This window comes from Lutra lutra, chromosome 16 (genome assembly GCF_902655055.1).
Source record: "Lutra lutra chromosome 16, mLutLut1.2, whole genome shotgun sequence".
Taxonomy (NCBI): Eukaryota; Metazoa; Chordata; class Mammalia; order Carnivora; family Mustelidae; genus Lutra; species Lutra lutra.
In genome coordinates, this window is record NC_062293.1 from 21,998,762 (window position 1) to 22,013,977 (window position 15,216).

A 15,216-nucleotide genomic window follows, 5' to 3' on the forward strand; every position below is an offset into this window, starting at 1 on the left:
TAGATGACCTCTAAGGTCTTTTCAACTATGAGGTTTTATTCATTTAGACACCAGGCACCAAGTATCCTATCCTAGGATCTTGTTTTTAAACACTTACTGTATGTGTAAGGGAGAACACAGAACAAAGAGGGATGAAAAACATACGTTGTGCTCATACACAAAAAAGAAAATGGTGTATTTCTCTATTTTGTGAAAATGATTTCTTTTTCTAATCTTTTAGTATCTACAAGCAGAACTGTTTAGTGCTTCCCAATAAATCTAATAAATTGAAGCAGAAGTTCAAAAATTAACAGCCACAATAGTTTATTTACAATTGAACTCTTTATAAGATATTTACAAGACAACCAATTTTACACATCAGAAATGGTATCAAAAGTATGAATTACAACACAGACAACAATATGAAATGGGCATAAAACAAAGCTGAAGTGGACAGACAAGCAATTTCTCTTTTTAATTTATTAACACTAGCTTAAACTTTGTTAAAGAAAGAAACAAAGAACTATGTTTTAGGAGAATTGCAGGGCCTTTGCTGAAGATTGAATTTCACAGTGTTGTATCCCATGTAGGGAAAAAATAAGACTAATTTTCCCCCCACACTCTAACACACTGTAATTTCACTCTTGGAATTTTGCTAATCTACTCTCCAACCTCCTCAACAAACTTCAACATATCCAAATCAAAGGAGAACTGATCTAGAAGAGGGGACAATAAAATGAACGGTCCTAGGTAGAGGGAGAACCAAGGAAATAGAATCCACTTAAGTCTGGCCAGATAGCACCTCATGGATTCCTCTTAGTCTAGCTCAAGTTCAGAATCTGGGGAGTCCCCTGGGCAGGGCACAAAGGTTAAATTTGTGAACCCATATCCAAATTAGGAATCCGGCAAATGCTGAAAATCAAGAAGAAAGAGAGGAATCAAGGAACAACGTAAAGAGACACTGATTGGTCTTTTTTCTTCTTGGGCACATTATAAAGGAACATAACATAGGTCAGAGTAGAAAAGCCAAACAGCTTGCCATATTAAAATGATGGAGAACAAAGAAAATCTGGCCCAGTTTTTCTAGAAATCTCCTTCCTCCCCTTAAGGTGTGAGATGAGAGCCCCTAGTGGAGTAAGTCCTATTTCTCTCTACACTCTTACTGCAGTGAAGTTCACAGCAGGTTCCCTTGTGGAGAGCCCACTCTCCTAAGCAGATGGAGTTACAAATGAAAACCCATAGCCACACACACACACACAAAAGGAGAAATAAAAGCAGCAAGATCATCCAAGAATACTACATGTGCTGCCGGAATAATTCCTTTAAAAGTCAAACCCAGGGAGCACAGATCAACATGTCACAAAAAATCTTTAGCAGTGGGAGGCCCCTGAGGAACTTTTCTTTTCTTCCCACAATGGTATCCCCATTCTCTCATGCTCCATTGATGGGCCGGCCACACACCCTACATACCTTGGCTTCTCCTCTAAAAGTGCTAATAATCTGGGGACATATTCTCTTCAAGGATAAAAGCCCCTACCTTCTAGGAGATTAGACCCCTACTTGTTTTCACACAATAGTCATGAAGACTAAAGAAAGGCAATTCCTATATATTTAAGACCAGAGGTCTTGGCTCTATTTTCCTTCCAGATAGTTACAGGGATCTTACACTGAGACCAAAGTGGCCTGGAGTGCTGTCCTGAAATTTTTTAACAAAATGGGAAAGGGGGACCAAGATGATATACATACAAATCTATTTTTACAAAGTGAATGGAGAAGCTCATTAGGTACATCTGTTTGTTTCAAGATGTAGACATTTGCCAGCCAAAGGAAGCACATATTTCCACATTCACCCCCCACCCTCCCTAAATCTCTATCCCACCACCAAGAGCTCAGCTAAAAGAATTAAGCCCCACTAAGGAATACTTGAGAAGTGATGTGACACAAGGACATCTATACAGGTTCTGGCATGCCATCCTCCAATATCAACTGCTTTTGTTTAGAGTCATAACTTGCCCTGAACTAACCATCCCCATTCTCTTTTCCAAGGATTTTATTTCTTGAGGAGTGGGGGAAGAAATTCAGTTGCCCATTAACTAAGAAAATAATCAGAGCCCAAATCCCTTCCTACATGGCTTTATCACAGAATAGTTTTAAGAGAATAACTGTCTTTTGGCAGTTTATTGGCAGACATTTATCTGCCAACTTTTCAATCTCTCTTCTACCCTGTGAAGATGACTTGCTTCATCACTTCACTTTTTATTCCTCATCCGGTCCTTAAGCTCATGGTGAGGTTTTGTTTGTTTTGTTTTAGGGTAAACACCACTATACTCAGACTCTAAGGTAGGGTATACCAGGGCGAGAAGAGTGCCATGCAGGCACAGCTCTAAAGGCAGGGGTTGCTTCATCTTCCATAAGTCTAATGAAGAGAACCCTTTTACCCCTCTAACGTAGGCAAATGTATAGAAGCGGACCCCTGAGGCTTCCGAATCTGCCATCCTATAGATTTAGCTTGAGAGCTCATTTCCCCAAAAAGGGAAAAGAAATCCCAATCACCGTCTGTAAGTCACAATTAGCCCAATGAAAGAGTTTTTGTGAAATCAGAGCGATGAAAACAAAACAAGATCAAGGGAACATGGAAGGGCATTATCAGCGAATGATAACATACATGAGGACATAGGTCACATATACAGGTCTCTGCCATTCTCTGGGAACGGCATGCTACAACTATCTGAAGACAGAAGGTTCTTGCCAGCCCAGCTATTTCCTACACGTCCGGTGAGGTGTTTGCTTCTTCTGGATCTCCAACCTGCATCGGCTACGCTCATCCAACCAGGGCAGCTCAAAATTCCTGGCAAAGAAAGGGTAAGGAAATCAACTTGGAAGACGAGAAGGGATTCAGTGTGGACAAAAGATTAACTCTAAAAAGATACTCTGCCCCCTCACCACTCCTAACCTTGACTCTCAAGTTCCTGCCTCAAAGCCAGAGAAACAGTGTGCTATTAAAGTGACTAAATAATCTCTTTCTAACTCAAAAAGCAATCCTTCTAATTATTTTATCACTGCAAGAGTTTAGCTGCCCAGATAGACTCTTCTGTCAAAGAGTCATGGCTATCCCTGAGCCACCTGTTCCACCTTATATCTAGGCTTTTATGAGGTCTAAAAAGGAGGTAAAGTGCAGGCTACCTGAGAAGAGAGGAGGGGGTGGAAACCTTTATACTTACTGTGGAGTTAATTTGGGTAATGGTCGTCCAAATGCTACAACAGGCAAGAAGGGGGTAATCATCAAACTTTCAACTATGGAAGAAAGCCAAATGGGACCTTGTTAGTGACACAGAGGGGAAATGTCTGGCAACTACACCTGCTCCAAAATGCTGTTCATTCATTCAGAGCAAGTTTGTACCCTAGAGCCTCGCACCCTTTTCCTTCTTTGAAAAACCTACTCTTTTAGATAGACAAAACTTACCATCATCTGGCTCAGGGAAAAATGAGGTAACCTCAGGCTCAGATTCCTGAATTCCTTTCTTTTTATACATTCTGAGCTGCAGTCGTTGTAAAATTCTTTGTTCCCTGATCCTCTGAATATCCCATCTGGGAAAAACAAACCAGACAGAACAAAACAAACAAACAAACCCGATATTACTGAAAACCTGCTCTATAAAAGCAACTAACACAATCCAGACACTAGGGAGACCTGTGGTGACTCTTCTTTTCTCTCTTTTTTAAAGATTTTATTTATTTATTTGACAGAGAGAGCACAAATAGGCAGAGAGGAAGAGGCAGAAGGAGAAGCAGGCTCCCCACGGAGCAGGAAGCCCAAACCAGGACTTGATCCCAGGACCCTGGGATCAGGACCCAAGCTGAAGGCAGATGCTTAACTGACTGAGCCACCCAGGATCCCCTGTGCTTACTCTTCTTAATGGGGTGGGTAGGGTGGGGGTAGTAAAGTGAACTGTCTGCCAGGTCAGGAAAGAGCTGTTTAGGTCCAGCAGTCTAAATCACGCATTGATGTTCCACAGAGAGTGGAACTGAGGAAGGGCATACACAAAGAAAAAGAAGCCAAACATCTTTACTTAAGAAGCCAAACATCTTTACAACTACCACTTCAAACAAAGATACTCAACCAATTGCGATGGCAGTAATTTAAGAGTGTTAAGGGCTCCAGGACTTTTCAGAGCATGGATGAGAGAAGTTAGGGTCCAAGGGCTCAGCTGTTCCAGGATGAGTATCTCGTCTCACCTTTTCCTTCTCTTCTCATCCAGCTCCAGTTTTGCATGCCGCTTCGAAAACACACTGTCATCCAGGTTCTGTGTAAAGAACAGCAGCTGATAAACAATTTATCATCATGTGACACATGTGTATACGAACTCATTTCCAGCTTCCGGGAATGTCAAATCTTTTCCCTGCAGGTCCACCTGAGTCTGTAAGTTCTATGGATGTCATGGGAACCTCTTGGTAATGGAATAAACAAAACACATACTCTTCTCCCCACACCCACCCTTGCAGACGGTCCAAACTTCAAAATTCTTTAACTTTCCAAGGTGAAAATCATGTCAAACTGAAACAACCTGAGGCTTGAGGTAGGGAGGCAATCCTCCCTAATTCCATGCCTTGCAAGAGTCTGAGTTTTAAGAGTCAAATGAGTCTGAAATACATAATTTTGTTGCTGAGTGGCACATTCTAACTTTTCTACTTAGCATGAAATTTCATTTTGTTTTGAACACTGCCTTGCTATTTCTTTTTGAATAAATCATTTAGCCACTCTGAAACTCAGTTTTCTATATAAACAAGAGTTGGGCTAGATAATTGCTCAAGTTCCGTTCTGGCTTTAGAGTTATTTAACCCATCCATCCTGTCACTATAACACATTCAAGTTAAACCTCCATTTCTACTCTGTCCTTCACTTCACTTCCCTCTGCTGACAGGTCTTGGGTACCTACCTCCAAAAGGTCTGAAGGATTTGGGTCCCTTAGAGGCTCTACTGAGTGGTCCCTCCAAGAAGGAACTGAAAAAAAAAAAAGAAAGAAAAAGAAAGGGAGGAGGGGTGGAACCACCCTTAAATCCAAAGTCACACAACCCTCCTACTATTCACTAGGACAAGAGGCCTCTCCCCAGATAGGACAAAGTTACCAAGTGATAGGAATCCATTCTATGGCCTCACCTGAAGCCACATTCAGTGTCCTTGCTATGGTATAAAAGAACCTAAAATGCCATTGCAGTCTGCCAAACACAGGAGCACAAAAAACCCTAAGCCAATACCTGACAATTCATATAATGGATGCTATTGCAGTTCCTGAAAAACAACTGAAATTTGTAGTCATTTTGAAGTCTATAGTGTAATCATACACCAAAGAATCTCACTCTCCCACATCCAGCTGATGGGGAACACAGCTCCCAACCATCCACCATCCCACCGACCCCCACCCCAGGCCCAGCCAGCACAATTCCTATTCTACTCACCAGCCAAGACTGAAGTTTCTCCTGCAACACTTGATGGCATCAGACACCCTAAATAATGCAGGAAAGAAGAATCATCTCAGTGTAAAAAGAAAAAAAGCCCACACCCAAAATGGAGGAAAGGATCATCACTGAAGTTCTCACTAGGAAGCCATTTTGGTTTTTTTGAGTTGCTCTTTTGAGAATTTCTCTCTGGGGGAGGGGAAGAGGGAACAACAGACAAAAGAAAAGAAAATAAGCCCACCACTTTTTTTTTTACACTGAGACGACTTCTTTTCTTCATTATTTAGGGTGGTTTCCCTGCAACAGTTGATGGCCAAGGATATCAAACCTTAAACTCAGAACATGGCAGGTGAGTAAAAGTTGACCCTATTTTTCAAATAAAAGATCAGTGTTCTCAAAACTTACATATGTAGTCTTCTTAAACAGCTCCCTCCTCCCTCCAAACAAACTACCTTGCTGGTCCAGCCTGAACAACATGCACAAAGACTTTGGCTTCCTTAGAACAAGCCATTGAGCTTCCTCTTGAGATAGGGGCAGCAAGAATAAGGATTCACATGTTTATTCACAACTCAGGCTCCTCAAAGGGCTGGGATTCCCCCCAATCAGACTCTTTCTGTACTGCTATCCCCACAATCTCAGAGGTGTTTGGATTTTCTGTACTAGGGCAGAGAGGGTTTTCAAAACAGCCAGTCAAACAGAACAGCTCTGGACCAAGCCATTTCCCAATCCCGGATGGGAAGTTGCTTCACAGTTTCTCTTAAGTTGTTACACAGCATTGCCATGGCAGCAAGGTTAACCGTTAAGGATGAACCTGTTCAACTGACTGAACCAACAAAAAACCTGAACCTAGATCAGGATCCTCATCTAGCTCATGTACTCAAGTGTGAGGCCTAATGAATTTTAGATAGTTAAGAAGAGTAATCTATCTTCCCCCACTTAATTTTGTCATCAGAACAGCCAAACAAAGCCTGGAGAATGCTCTTGTCTTATTGGAATGGATTCCCATCCCCATCCCTGCTAGGGCAAGACACAGTGGTAGAAACCTGGGGCGGTGGCTCTATTCAAGAAGACTTCCCCCACCATCACCCCGGAGCGCCCGCAGTGACTGTCACAGACTAACATTACACAATTGAAGGCACATTGCAGTTACTGGTTGATGTAGGAGATAGGGGAGCATTTCTGTGTGGAAGCCATAAAGAAAAAAAAAAAAGGGAATGAAGACCAAGGTCCCGTACCCCACACCCTCCCCAAGCAGCTCAGATATCCCAAGATAGTCCTTATTGTTTGAAAAATAGTTTGTAGACCATTTTATTTAAATATATGAACAACCAATGGGCTACTGCAATCCAAGTAAACTCTTCACATTTAGAACCTTTGTGAAGTATAGTAAGATAAAGTAAGACTGTTGGTCTTTGGCAGATTCCTCCTGCCCCCCAGACCGGGACATAGAGATACAGATAAATGTTTATAAAGTTAAAGAGCGGAGGCCCAGGTGAAATTCCCCACCCCAAGCTGGCTCCCCAACCCAAAAATTACCATTGGCCCCTGAGAACACCCAAAGACCACCCTCCCAGGTTTCACACAATATCAATTGCAGGAACAGTCGTGCATGGCAAAGTATAAGTTCTATGCATTTCACAGCACAGAAAACCCTTCTTTCAGAGGGCATGCAAGTTGCCGGAGATTACACCCCCAAGTCTGGTGCTCTTGTGATGAGCAACTTACTGGCAAACACATCTCCCAGTGTTGTAAGCAGGCAAATACATTGAGCACATTTTGCTGTAATTCCATCTATTTGCAATGCCTGCACAGTGTCTGTCTCTGGCTGTTAACTTACTCATTCTTGACAGAACTCTGCTTTATTGATTGCACTTTTTTAAAAATGCCAAAGGCATTTTCACACTTGTTAGCTTGACCGCCACCACTAGGGTATAAGAGCAAGTGTTCTCTATGCCTTACTTGCTACAGTCTCCTCCTTCTTTGGAGAGGATTCCCGTAATGGTAACGGTGATGGGGGAGGCTGGTGCCAACGACACAAATACATTTCTGTGGTGGAAAGGTACGGCAAATCTTCTATCTCACTTGAGAAGGCTTTCTCCTTGGGATGGGTGCTGGGTCCCTTCTGGGGAGTGGAGAGTCTTGGCGGGGTGTCCACTGAAGACCGGGGCTTTTCTGGAGTTTCTTGGCTCCTCAATTCACGTTTACAAACAGTTTCAGATAAGGAACCACAGGGTTCCTCTTTAATGGGAGAGTGCTTAGGAGTTTTTGTTTTGACTTTTGAAAATTCAGGAGCCAGCTTTTTAACAGGAATCTTTCTTTCTGTACTTCCAAATGGGGATTTCCTATTAGATAGGGAAGAAAACATTATAAAATGTATTGACTCTTGATAAAATCTTATTTGATTACATTTGGGGGCAAGAGAACAAACAAGTTCAGGTATCTAAACATCTGGTTCAGTTGGCAGTCACAAGCAGGAACAGCCTCATGCTTACCAGTATATATAACAGCCCTCAGTTAAGTGTTTGTTGAACAAGTGAGTTTCCATGCTTAAGAACCTCTAATAGTATCTTATTGCCTACTAAATCTAAGAAGGTTCCTATTTTATTCAAGACCCTTTAGCTAACATTAGATGCCACTACTCTGTGGCCTATTTCATTCCTATCAACCAGACACCAGTCTCTTATTTTTCCCCAAATTCTATACCATGTTAATTATAATCTCTATTTCTTTTTTCTTGCTATCTTTTGGCTTTTTCCCACCAAGCTCCTCCCCTCCACCACTATTCCTAGAATGCCACCTCCTTTTCTTTTTACCAACCTAAATTCTATACTTCTTTTTCAAGATCCATCTCCTCCTTAAAGTTTCACTATTCTACCTCAGAATGAATAATCTTTAATGTCTCTGAATCTTACAAAACTCAGTTTATATCACTGTTGTCTATTTTCCTATTTTATTGCAACTGAATTCCGAGTTTCTAAAATTTACACCACCTTCACAACTAGTCTGACTTCTCTCTTTGGGTCCAAGGACAGTCAGATCTTACTTCTTTATCCACTACCACCTAACATGATGCAGGAATTTAACACTTCCTAATATGAAGTGAACTGCTATAGTTTTAAGAAACTCAGCCATCACATTTGTTGCCCATTCTCTTTATGATGTACTCTACACTCTATAATTACTACTGTGACCAAAATGTTCCTAACAGATTTTTATAGCCTGCAAGAATGTTTCAAGATAGTTTCTCAGCATGGAAGACCTCATAATTCAGGATACGGTGGTATTAAAACGAATTCATAAATCCTAATCCCCTTCTCTCAGTCACTGGAAACACATGTCCTCATCATGTCCAGACAGTGTAACAAAGTGATCAGCACACCTTTTGTGTCCCTTTCCACTCCGCCCACAAGAGAAAGGCTTGGGAGGCAGAGTCTGGGATGTCTCGGAAAGCTCCGGCTGGCACTCCAGTTTAATTTTCTCGGATAGCTCTGTTTCCTCTCTCTCTTCAGTTTCATAGCCCTGAAACAGCTTGTGCCTTTCTTTCTCGTTATCCTTCTTTACCAGCTGCATCCGCCTTTCCATACGTTCAATCCGAGCAAGGAGCTAAAAGAAAGAGTGCCAAAATGCAGACTTAAAACACAAAAAAATTACACCCAGGTACTTATTAGCCCCATTTAGGCATCAGTATGGTCTTCTGCCTCTTTCCCTGGACCATAGTAATTCAACTTATTTTTAACAGGCATTAATCTCAATAGTTTTCCTTAAAGGCGATACAGAAGACGAGGTACTATGCTTAATTTTAGGGCTAACCTAACTGAGGAGGGGCATGGGGGAATTTGTAGTTCATTCTTTTGAAAGAAGATCCTCTTCTCTGGGAAGGGCCACAACATGCCTTTCAAATGGCATGGTCTCTCTACTGCTAATCATGTGGCTCCAAGTCAGTTTGGGAGTTTTCCTGAATTAACCTTATGTTCTTTTAGGAGGCCCTAGGTTTCTCCAAATCCTATCCTTTCTACTTTCACTCCAAAATGCTATACACAAGGGCAAAGTCCAAACGGTATATTGAGAAGGAATGAAAAGCTCACAGTCACAGTGCCATGAGGGATTGCAGTGTTATTTGAAAGGGGTGTACAGGGCATTTAAACAATGAACACTCAATCTGGAAGAATTATAACCAGTACCCATAGTCCCACTGATCATGAAATATGCATATTTCTTTGCATTTGAGATAACAAGAAAAAAATCTACCTATTTATCTAAATATTAATTAAGCCAAATCTTTTAACTTTAATTAAAGGAGAACTACATAATCAAACTGAAAATGGACGTCTATTATCATTGAAAACTTCACATTTAGAACGTTCTGAGAAAAGGTGCCAACTATGCTATTTAAAACACTACAGTGAGGGGCACCTGGGTGGCTCAGTGGGTTAAAGCCTCTGCTTTCTGCTCAGGTCATGATCCCAGGGTCCTGGGATCAAGACCCACATAGGGTTCTCTGCTCAGCGGGAAGCCCGCTTCCTCCTATCTCTCTCTCTGCCTGCCTTTCTGCCTACTTGTGATCTCTGTCAAATAAATAAATAAAATATTTAAAAAAAAAACCACTACAGTGAGAATTTTATTTGGGTAGACAGCAATATTAATGTTCTCTTCATTATATCTACTTAGCTGCAATGATTTCGGTAGAGGCCAAACAACAACTGGAATAAGAGAAACAAGCTTAAGCAATGCTAAGACTGCAATACACAACAGAAACAGTGAATGCCAAGTTCAGACTGATACTCTATCCTTAACTCACCCCACTTTTCCTGCCTGGGGAAGTCTGCAAAGGGGTCACTACCTCAGGAACTGAGCAGAAACCTCCACAATCAGCAGAGAGCCCCCCTGTCAGCCATACTGTCATTTCATTTCATCTTCTATTTTGATTCACAGCCTTAACATTACTTAACCATGGTCTGTGGGTGACATTTCCTTGATTTCTTCCCCTTCACTGGTCCTTCTCTTCCCGCCCCCCCCATGTAAGGATATGATGTGTTGTAATTACAGTACCATCACACCCCTAGACTGCAGTACAGTAGCTGAGCAGTGCCACCTCCATGTTGAGTAACTTCCACAAATCAAGACCATGAGATATTTTGATGAGACCTGCCCCAGCTCCCATTCCACCTTGCAGAAGGCATTCTCCAATAAAAGAGCCTGATGCCTGATGCGATTCATTTGTAAAGCAAACAAAATGAATAGCCCTCTGCTCCCTTGCTTAGCGCACACAACGCCAAAGAGAGAGAGAGAGAAGGGAAGAGGGAGGGAGGGAGGGAGAAAGAGAGAGAGACTGCTGCAGCCTGAACACAACAATTGTAGAAACCATGTTTATTTTTAGGCAGCTGTGAGGTATGCTAGCACAGTAATACCCACCACCACCCCCCCACATACACACAGCTTTCCTGGTACCTGAAAGAGTATGTTTTAACGCATAAGGTGCTCTTGACTACTGCTGCAGTGAAAACAAGCCTATATAGTCATGCTCCTCAGAAGTACAAAGAAATAATAAATTACTGCCCTACTCTCTTAAGATTCTAAAACAGGGATTTTGGAGGGAGGGGGTCTACTTAGTACATTTAATAAACTCACTTTCCCCTGATGCCTTAAAATCTACCAGCCCTTCAACACCATGCTTATACAAGGGAGCTAGCTAGTCAGCGGGTCATATTTTGTAACTCAGATTCTTATTCAAAACTGTCTGAAATCAAAGGCGGTGGTTCTCTTCATATCATTTAAGAAAACTAAAACAGGATTCCACTGTGAATCACCTCTACCTCTCTGGCAGTTAAAAGGCCTACTGCCCTCCTATCTAAAGATGCTAAAGCAGTGCAACAGCTGCTCTGTCCCTCTCTAAAAATGCATTTCTAACGCAAAAGCTCTTTCATTTAACCCCTTCCATAAAGCCACCACACATGCATCCCACCTTTACATATTTAACCCTTCACAAATCAGGTCTTTTCCCACTCTACACGTCTTTCCCACAAGTCTGGGACTGTCATTTTAAATTAACCCTTTGGCACCTGAAACCTCCCCTCCCCCTCCCATTGGGAGGTTGCCCTTTAACCCTTCCTCCAATCAAACGTGTCTGTGAGCCTGGTTCCCAAGGTCCCGACACTTAAGATACTCCTTTGCTGGTGGCCAACCCCCTTACCCCTAACCAAGGGATACCTTAACCTCCTACAGCCCCCTTCCCCCGAGCATGCGCACAACTCGCTCGTCGTCCCGAACGTAAATTAACCCCTCCCGTACCGTGTCTCTCTCTGACTTCAGCTCCTCGATCTCCTTTTCCTTGGCCTGCAGCTGCTGCTGCTGCTGTTCGATGAGGTCCAATTGCAGCAGAAGAATCTGTTTGAGGCAGGCGGCCTGACTGGAGGCTCCCGAGCCGCCGCCACCCCCGAGAGGGCTCTTCCTCATACTCTTCCATCTGCCCTCGCTGGCCGCCAGGGTCCCGGCGGTGGCGGTGGGCGCGAGGGGTGGCGGCCCCGGCAGAGGTAGTGGTGGGGGTCCCGCCGGGTCCGAGGCGGTGGCAGCTGGGGGAGCCGCCCCACCCTTGTCCCCAGCCCAGGGCGTAGGCTCTTTGGCCGCCGCCACGAGAGAGCCCGTCTGAATGGGCAGCACCGCCTGATACTTAGGTCGGGGACTGCAGCCGGCTCCCGCGGCCGCTGGCTCCCCCCCAATGCCGGCTTGTTTGGTGGCCGGGGGCGGACAGGGCAAGGGCACCGAGCCGCCCCAGCTCTCTTCCTGCTGCCCGGGGGCCGCCCCGGCCGGGAGTAACAAGCCCCGGCCCTTGCCGCCGCAGCCGGCCGGGGAGGGCGCGGGGCTCCCGCCCTGGGAGGAGGCCAGCGGGGGCCCCGGCTCCTTCAGCTTACGGTGCCGGGGAAGGAAGTGGGCTTCGGCCGCCCCGGGCTCGTCCTCGGGCCCGCCCAGCGCCGCAGCCCGCTCGTAGTCCAGTCGCTGCTCAGGGTTGCCGCCGGCAGGGGCCGCGGCCGCCTTGAACACTGCGGATCTCATGGTCATAGTGGTCCGGAGCAGCGCCGGGGACCGAGACGGAGGAGGGGGTGGGGAAGGGGCGAGGTGTGGGGGGTCGAGGACGGAGGAGGGGGAGGGGAGTTTGGCGGGCTCGCCTCAGCAGCACGGCAGCAGGCCTTGGCTAGCGCGGCTCCTCCGGGGCCCGGGCGCCATCCCGCCGGCGTGCGGAGAAGTGGAGGCCGCGGCTGAGGCCCGCCGCCGGCCCATGGGGGCCTCGCCGCCGCCTCTGCTGCCGCCGCCGCCGCCTTCGCCTCAGAGGCAGGAGCTCGCACCCAGCCGCCCCCGAGCTCATCCCCGGAGCTCGCTTCGGCCCCCCCCTGGCCCGGCCGGGCCCGCCTCGTCTCCCCACCCCACACCCCCCCTTCCCCGCCCCGGCCCCCCGCCCCGGAGCTCGCCTCAGCCGCCCCGAGCCTCCATTTTCCCCCCGCTCCTCCTCAGGAGGGGTGGGAGGGATGGGTCCGCCCAAAGCCCTCCTACTCCGGGAGGGGATCTGTCGCCTCCCCTGGGGGTCTCCGCGGCTCGGGGTCCCCCTCCCCCACAGTCACCCCCGGCGCCTCAGCGTTTCCCTTTAAAAAAACGGAGCCGCTCGCAGCCGCCACCGCCGCAGCCGCCGCTGACCGGAGGGCGCATGCGCCGGGCGGGGAGCGGGCGGGAGCGAACCGGGAGCTGAGAGGAGGGAGGCGGGCCGCGCTATTGTGAAAGGGGCCGCGGGCGCCTGGAGGGGGGCGGGGAGGGGGCCGCGGGGGCCCTGGAGGCTGGGGGCCGGCGAGGGGAGGCCAGGGATGAGGGGCGAGGACCAAGAAGCCCGCGGAGGAGCGGGGCGAAGGTGGGCTGCCGAGGGAGGGGCGAGCCGGGGGAGGGTCAGGAGGAGGGAAGAAAGGGCGAGGGCGGCGACGGGCAGATGGAGAATGCGGAGGCTCGCCGGGAAAAAGGAGAGCGAGAGAATGGAGCGTAGAAGAGGGTAGGGGGCTTCAGGAGGCAGACGCGCCCTTCGGGGCAGTGGACCGAGCGCTCCACGTACCCGGCCTGCGCTGGCCGGCCCCTTCCCCTGGCACCTTGGCAGCCCGCCCGGCCCTTGCCGGAGGGGCCCCGCGGCCCCCGCAGCCCCGCAAGCCTCCTGGACCAGAATCAGGATTCGGGCTCCTATCTGAGCCTGTGGGTGTTTCCTGGGGGTAGAATTCTAACCCCTCCACCCCCTCCACTCCCCACCAGTCCCACTCTGGTCTGGGAGAGAATGAATTTCTTTGTCTCTGAAGGATCCAGACCAGAAACGGAGGGACCTCTGGTTCCCAGAGGGAGGAAAATCCATGATGTCTGCTGCCTAGGGAGTTCTTGCCACAACCTCCCTGGAATGAAGTATTGCCAACTACCAACAGTTACTTCCCAACGGCCATCTCCCCAGCCTTCTTAAGTCACTTCCAGCATCTGCTGGAGGTTCATGAAGGGTCAAAGCCAAAAGAAAATCTTGGAAGGGATATTTATCACTTTTTTTAAAAAGTTTATTTATTAATAATCTACAACCACCGTGGGGCTTGAACCCAGGACCCCGAGATCAAGAGGCACCTGCGCCTCCGCTGTATTCAACCAGGCTCTGTATTTACTGGGAATAGGAACACTTTAGGGTATTCTCTTATGCGGAGCACTTCTTTCCATCTCAATGTTCATTGTATGTGTGTGTGTGTGTCTCAATTTCCATGCAACTTCAGCCAACAAGTCCTCAATTCCTCCTGGAAAAGCTTTTTTTTTTTTTTTTTTAAAGATTTTATTATTTATTTATTTGACAGAGAGAGATAGATCACAAGTAGGCAGAGAGGCAGGCAGAGAGGAGGGGGGAAGCAGGCTCCCTGCTGAGCAGAGAGCCCAATGTGGGGCTCAATCCCAGGATGCCGGGCTCATTCCCAGGACCCTGAGGTCATGACCTGAGCTGAAGGCAGAGGCTTAACCCACTGAGCCACCCAGGCACCCCATGGAAAAACTTGTTTTTAAAAGAGTTTCAATTGATTGTTTTTCTTTTCTGTTGAGGTGTATTTTTTTTTTCAGTCTATATGAAAATGGAGATGACTAACATTCTTTGGCCTAATATGAAAACCTCTAATTAAAACTGTGTCTTGGCCTTGTGGGCCCAAAGCACGAAGCACTGGAAATTTTAAACAAGTGGGTGTGAATGTGTTAAGAAGCCAAGAGAACCCCAGCCCTCTTCCACCAGACGTCTTGTATGGCCTAAGATCTGCAAGGAAAGTATTGGGGTTAGTGATACCAATAAAGGGGATGCTGGGGATGGTGGGAGGCCATAGAATATGGTGGTCTCTTTCAGTGTTTAGACTTCCAGTACCATCTTTAACTGATGCCAAACTCCCAAATTTAGGGGCAACTGGGTGGCTCAGTGGGTTAAAGCCTCTGCCTTCCGCTCAGGTTATGATCCCGGGGTCCTGGGATGGATGAGCCCCACATCTGCTCTCTGCTTAGCAGGGAGCCTGCTTCCCTTCCTCTCTTTCTGCCTGCCTCTTTGCCTACTTGTGATCTCTGTCTGTCAAATAAATAATAAAATCTTAAAAAAAAAAACACCTCCCAAATTTATATCTTCTTCCTGGATTCATCCCCTAATTCCAAAATTGTATATCCACTTGCCTAGGAGACATATCCACTTGGATGTCTAATCGGCATTTCAAACTTAAACCTAAAATTGTGCTCCTGAACTTCCGTCACCCAAAT

At 46.5% G+C, this 15,216-nt stretch overlaps 1 protein-coding gene across 2 annotated transcripts; it reads right to left on the reverse strand.

Annotated features, from left to right (window-relative positions):
- Positions 1-286: 286 nt before the first annotated feature.
- Positions 287-13,663, reverse strand: MSL1 (MSL complex subunit 1). Of its 2 annotated transcripts, XM_047707681.1 has the most exons (9): positions 11,725-13,663; positions 8,816-9,039; positions 7,396-7,778; positions 5,437-5,484; positions 4,917-4,981; positions 4,216-4,283; positions 3,443-3,567; positions 3,201-3,273; positions 287-2,827 (listed from the first exon to the last, which is right to left on the reverse strand). In XM_047707681.1, the coding sequence occupies exons 1-9, from the start codon at positions 12,490-12,492 to the stop codon at positions 2,737-2,739; spliced, it is 1,845 nt and encodes a 614-aa protein (XP_047563637.1). In that variant the 5' UTR covers positions 12,493-13,663; the 3' UTR covers positions 287-2,736. The 2 variants fall into 2 exon arrangements, with proteins under 2 accessions (XP_047563637.1, XP_047563638.1); XM_047707682.1 differs by lacking the exon at positions 5,437-5,484.
- Positions 13,664-15,216: the final 1,553 nt, after the last annotated feature.

Bases quoted from the DNA above. Each gene is read 5' to 3' on its own strand.
- MSL1 (XM_047707681.1), bottom strand. From the start codon at position 12,492: ATGACCATGAGATCCGCAGTGTTCAAGGCGGCCGCGGCCCCTGCCGGC. The intron at 5,485-7,395 runs GTAAGGCATAGA...TGCATTATTTAG, and splicing joins GAAGGAGGAGACTGTAGCAA to GGTGTCTGATGCCATCAAGT. The intron at 3,274-3,442 runs GTAAGTTTTGTC...TTTCTTCCATAG, and splicing joins TTTCCCTGAGCCAGATGATG to TTGAAAGTTTGATGATTACC.